Source organism: Salvelinus alpinus, chromosome 31, assembly GCF_045679555.1.
Source record: "Salvelinus alpinus chromosome 31, SLU_Salpinus.1, whole genome shotgun sequence".
Lineage (NCBI taxonomy): Eukaryota > Metazoa > Chordata > Actinopteri > Salmoniformes > Salmonidae > Salvelinus > Salvelinus alpinus.
Window position 1 is genome coordinate 43050574 of NC_092116.1, and position 6000 is coordinate 43056573.

Sequence of the window (6000 nt, forward strand, 5' to 3'; positions counted from 1 at the left end):
AGAGAGCTGTTTATTATGTTCAACATAGGAGGGCCAAGCACAGGAAGCAGCTCCTTCAGCAGTTTAGTAGGAATAGGATCCAGTATGCAGCTTGAAGGTTTAGAGGCCATGATTATTTTCATCATTGTGTCAAGAGATATAGTACTAAAACACTTAAGTGTCTCTCCCGATCCCAGGCCCTCGCAGAGCTGTGCAGATCCAGGACAGCTAAGCCCTGGAGGAATACGCAGATTTAAAGAGGAGTCCGTAATTTGCTTTCTAATGGTCATGATCTTTTCCTCAAAGAAGTTCATGAATTTATTACTGCTGAAGTGAAAGCCATCCTCTCTTGGGGAATGCTGCTTTTTAGTTAGTTTCGCAACAGTATCAAAAAGAAATTTTGGATTGTTCTTATTTTCCTCGATTAAGTTGGAAAAGTAGGATGATCGAGCAGCAGTGAGGGCTCTTCGGTACTGCACGGTACTGTCTTTCCAAGCTAGTCGGAAGACTTCCAGTTTGGTGTGGCGCCATTTCCGTTCCAATTTCCTGGAAGCTTGCTTCAAAGCTCGGGTATTTTCTGTATACCAGGGAGCTAGTTTCTTATGACAAATGTTTTTCGTTTTTAGGGGTGCAACTGCATCTAGGGTATTGCGCAAGGTTAAATTGAGTTCCTCAGTTAGGTGGTTAACTGATTTTTGTCCTCTGACGTCCTTGGGTAGGCAGAAGGAGTCTGGAAGGGCATCAAGGAATTTTTGTGTTGTCTGAGAATTTATAGCACGACTTTTGATGCTCCTTGGTTGGGGTCTGAGCAGATTATTTGTTGCGATTGCAAACGTAATAAAATGGTGGTCCGATAGTCCAGGATTATGTGGAAAAACATTAAGATCTACAACATTTATTCCATGGGACAAAACTAGGTCCAGAGTATGACTGTGGCAGTGAGTAGGTCCAGAGACATGTTGGACAAAACCCACTGAGTCGATAATGGCTCCGAAAGACTTTTGGAGTGGGTCTGTGGACTTCTCCATGTGAATATTAAAATCACCAAAAATTAGAATATGATCTGCTATGACTACAAGGTCTGATAGGAATTCAGGAAACTCAGAGAGGAACGCTGTATATGGCCCAGGAGGCCTGTAAACAGTAGCTATAAAAAGTGATTGAGTAGGCTGCATAGATTTCATGACTAGAAGCTCAAAAGACGAAAACGCCATTTTTTTTTTTGTAAATTGAAATTTGCTATCGTAAATGTTAGCAACACCTCCGCCTTTGCGGGATGCACGGGGGATATGGTCACTAGTGTAACCAGGAGGTGAGGCCTCATTTAACACAGTAAATTCATCAGACTTAAGCCATGTTTCAGTCAGGCCAATCACATCAAGATTATGATCAGTGATTAGTTCATTGACTATGACTGCCTTTGAAGTGAGGGATCTAACATTAAGTAACCCTATTTTGAGATGTGAGGTATCACGATCTCTTTCAATAATGGCAGGAATGGAGGAGGTCTTTATCCTAATAAGATTGCTAAGGCGAACACCGCCATGTTTAGTTTTGCCCAACCTAGGTCGAGGCACAGACACAGTCTCAATGGGTATGGCTGAGCTGACTACACTGACTGTGCTATTGGCAGACTCCACTAAGCTGGCAGGTTGGCTAACAGCCTGCTGCCTGGCCTGCACCCTATTTCATTGTGGGGCTAGAGGAGTTAGAGCCCTATCTATGTTGGTAGATAAGATGAGAGCACCCCTCCAGCTAGGATGGAGTCCGTCACTCCTCAGCAGGTCAGGCTTGGTCCTGTTTGTGGGTGAGTCCCAGAAAGAGGGCCAATTATCTACAAATTCTATCTTTTGGGAGGGGCAGAAAACAGTTTTCAACCAGCGATTGAGTGCTGAGACTCTGCTGTAGAGCTCGTCACTCCCCCTAACTGGGAGGGGGCCAGAGACAATTACTCGATGCCGACACATCTTTCTAGCTGATTTACACGCTGAAGCTATGTTGCACTTGGTGACCTCTGACTGTTTCATCCTAACATCGTTGGTGCCGACGTCGATAACAATATCTCTATACTCTCTACACTCGCCAGATTTAGCTTTAGCCAGCACCATCTTTAGATTAGCCTTAACGTCGGTAGCCCTGCCCCCTGGTAAACAGTGTATGATCGCTGGGTGATTCGCTTTAAGTCTAATACTGCGGGTAATGGAGTCGCCAATGACTAGGGTTTTCAATTTGTCAGAGCTAATGGTGGGAGCCTTCGGCGTCTCAGACCCCGTAACGGGAGGAGTAGAGACAAGCGAAGACTCAGACTCAGACTCCGACTCGCTACATAATGGGGAGAACCGGTTGAAAGTTTCTGTCGGCTGAATAAGCGACACCGGTTGAGCATTCCAACAGCATTTCCCTCCAGAAGCCATGAGAAAGTTGTCCGGCTGCGGGGACTGTGCGGGGGGATTTATACTAACGTTACTATCTGTACTTACTGGTGGCACAGACGCTGTTTCTTCCTTTCCTACACTGAAATTACCCTTGCCTAACGATTGCATCTGAAGCTGGGCTTGTAGCACAGCTATTCTCGCCGTAAGGCGATCGTTCTCCTGTATATTATGAGTACAGCGACTGCAATTAGAAGACATCATGTTAATGTTACTACTTAGCTTCGGCTGTTGAAGGTGTTGACGAACCATGTCCAGATAAAGCGTCCGGAGTGAAAGAGTTGAATGAGGGAAAAAAGTTGCGATGGAAAAAACTAAAAATATAAACGGTAATTAAAAACAAAACAAAAAGACCTGACCTAAATCAAATATGAATCAATATTAGCCAAAATATGAGAAGCATATAGATTTTCTTTACTTACAAAAGGGCAGTCAATAAATCGATGCTCATGTCTAAAATAACTGCCTTCATTGTCAGATAGGTAGCTAGGCCAAAAAGCGTAGGCCTAATAAATTGGAAAAGGCTATAAGGACACATCTGACGCCCCAAACCGATATTTCATTTCTGAATGTATAAAAAATAGTTTACGACACAAATATCCATTAAATTGATCAGATACTCTAGTGGCCACTCTAAGCATGAAAATAAATGTCTTCAAAAATGGAACGCAGTCGGGAGAATGTAAGACCGGAAGGTACCCAAGTTTTTGTATGGAGGTCAATGAGTGTTTAATTTGGTTAACAAAACATTGAATAGCTTATTTGATACGTGGGCTTATTTGATCAAATAGACGTTTTGTAATATGATTAGGTTGTAAAGTGTACCGATATAAGTAGTTATCCCGCCAACCTTGAGAAAAAAACACTATATCGGTGTTGTGCCTGGTCGTCACTAGTTATTACAGCCACAAAGTCATAAACCCGCCTATTTCTACAATTTATTTTTCTTAAAATGTGATTTTAAACATAAACCTAACCACACTGCTAACATTATATTTGGGCCCTGTTGTCCCTCTCGCTTCGCCTCTTCCTGTCTGGTTAGGGTCAGCTGTCCAATTCATTTCTCGTCTCGCGATACTCCGGAACTCCTCTCCAGCAGCAGTGTAAAGTGTAAAGTGTTGATAACTGTAGCTCTGATTGAACCATGTTGTAAAGTGTTGATAACTGTAGCTCTGATTGAACCATGTTGTAAAGTGTTGATAACTGTCTGTTTAGGAGAAACCAGATTACCCAGGAAGACACACCAAGACCAATTAGGTGAGTTTCTACCTTACAACACAACAGCTGCAGTGGCACAATATGGTATTCTGAACACAGTGTGTACTATATTATGTACCTCTTAGTAGAAGTAGAAAGTAGGATGGATTAACTACCACAATATGTAAGGGAACTGATATGAACTGATACGTGATAAGGTGTAAATAGCCATGGTATTGAAAAAGAGTAAATACCCTTCGTATTGGTGCGAAGTAAATATCCTGGGTATTGAAAAGGAGTAAATATCCTGGGTATTGATAAGAAGTAAATATCCTGGGTATTGATGAGCAGTAAATAGCCCACATACCGATAAGAGGTAAATATTCAAGGTAGTGATAAGGAGTAAATATCTCAAGTATTGCTAAGGAGTAAATTGCCACGTACTGATAATAAGTAAATAGCCCTGGTATTGATAATGAGTAAATTGCCCTGGTATTGATAAGGAGTAAATAACCCTGGTATTGACAATTAGTAAATAGCCCTGGTATTGATAAGGAGTAAATAACCCTGGTATTGATAAATGGTAAATAGCCCTGGTATTGATAAGGAGTAAATAACCCTGGTATTCATAAATTGTAAATAGCCCTGGTATTGATAAATGGTAAATAGCCCTGCTATTGATAATTGGTAAATAGCCCTGGTATTGATAAGGGAGAACTGGACATAAGCAGGAACCTCATTGGAAGTAATTTGATAGGATTCTAAGTAGCACAGTATTGACTAGTAAATCTTCTGATATGATTTACATTTCTAAGTGGTTCTGTATTGGATAAGTAAATACATGGCCACACTGATGAACTACTTCTGTGTTGAACAGGTGATCATGTTGAAGAAGAGTGAGGCTGAGATCACCTGATCACCATAACAACCATCAGAATGGAACTCATGGAATTCTAATATAGAACTGTGAGTCACAATGCTGTATGTTGTTACATTGTAGCTCCACCTGCTGGAACAATAGTGGCATTTGATCAAATGTGATCTATTAACTGATACATGTATTATTCTGATTGGAATGTGTTTTAATATAATGTGTGTTGTATTATTCATTCAGCAGCTTTAACATCAGTCATATACTGGTCATATACTGTATAGCATTATGGTTGATACATTGTAAATGCCTTAACTTTTCATGTCTATACAGATCAACTAGGTTGATAGGTGTTGTGGTTCAGGCATTATTGTTACAGGTTCAGTATAATGTTATACCATTACATGTTACAGAGATAGAAAACATACAGGACAGGAGAATTCAATTATTATTATTTTCTTTATTTTTCCACTTTGGTCTCTATAGTAGTAGAGACAAATTATTATTTGATTTTTAACATGAAACTAATGTAGTCCAATTGTTTTATTGTGGTTGTTTTGTGCAAAACCATTATTTTTCATTTAATCATCTAGCTAAGATATTGCTTTTGTCTTTGTATCATATAGAATTAAATAAATTATTTTCCTCAACCATGTAGCCTGTTTTTTAATCTGTTCTGAATGACATCAAAACAACTCAGTTCCCCTAGGGGCCTTGGGTATCTTCTACATACTCCATTCCAGGTTCCCCCTACAGCCCCCAGGGCCTTGAGTATCTTCTACATACTCCATTCCAGGTTCCCCCTACAGCCCCCAGGGCCTTGAGTATCTTCTAAATGCTCCATTCCAGGTTTCCCCTACAGCTCCCAGGGCCTTGAGTGTCTTCTAAATGCTCCATTCCAGGTTTCCCCTACAGCCCCCAGGGCCTTGAGTATCTTCTAAATGATCCATTCCAGGTTCCCCCTATAACCCCCAGGGCCTTGAGTATCTTCTAAATACTCCATTCCAGGTTCCCCCTACAGCCCCCAGGGCCTTGAGTATCTTCTAAATGTTCCATTCCATGTTCCCCCTACAGCCCCCAGTCATTTCTGCCATACTGCTCACAACTATCTAGTCAACAACTGACAGTGAAAGTCACATTTATTTTATATGATCAATGTTCTTGGCACATCCCAAGCTGTTGTAAAATGAAATATTTACTACAACCTAGTTGTTTTCCAGTGGTGATTTTAGCAGTAAATCTTGGTGGGGCAAGGACATTTTTTTTCGATTCATGCCAACAAAGCCACTACACAACACAACACTAAACAATACATTAATTGCACTATAACGGTGACAAACTTTGCACACAAACTGTTAGGGCTACATAAAGCTGTCCCAACAGCAGAGCCTTCTTTTCAGCACCATGGAGTGAATCCTTACCACCGCTACCCCTGAGCCTCAGTGGAATGGTAAGCGGGTGAGAGGCAATCCGTCATAGGCATAAGGGAACAATGAAAGCTCTTACTATATTTGATGATGG

The 6000-nt window shown here is 41.1% G+C and overlaps 1 protein-coding gene across 1 annotated transcript in view; it reads left to right on the forward strand.

The window, feature by feature from the left end:
• The window catches only part of LOC139561624 (low affinity immunoglobulin gamma Fc region receptor III-A-like), a 40468-nt gene extending 35339 nt beyond the window's left edge, over positions 1-5129 (forward strand). Inside the window, exons 5-6 of the mRNA XM_071378844.1 lie at positions 3627-3668; positions 4486-5129. Coding sequence (XP_071234945.1) covers positions 3627-3668; positions 4486-4508 — 65 coding nt within the window. The 3' untranslated portion in view covers positions 4509-5129. The remainder of the gene's footprint in view (positions 1-3626; positions 3669-4485) is intronic.
• Positions 5130-6000: the final 871 nt, after the last annotated feature.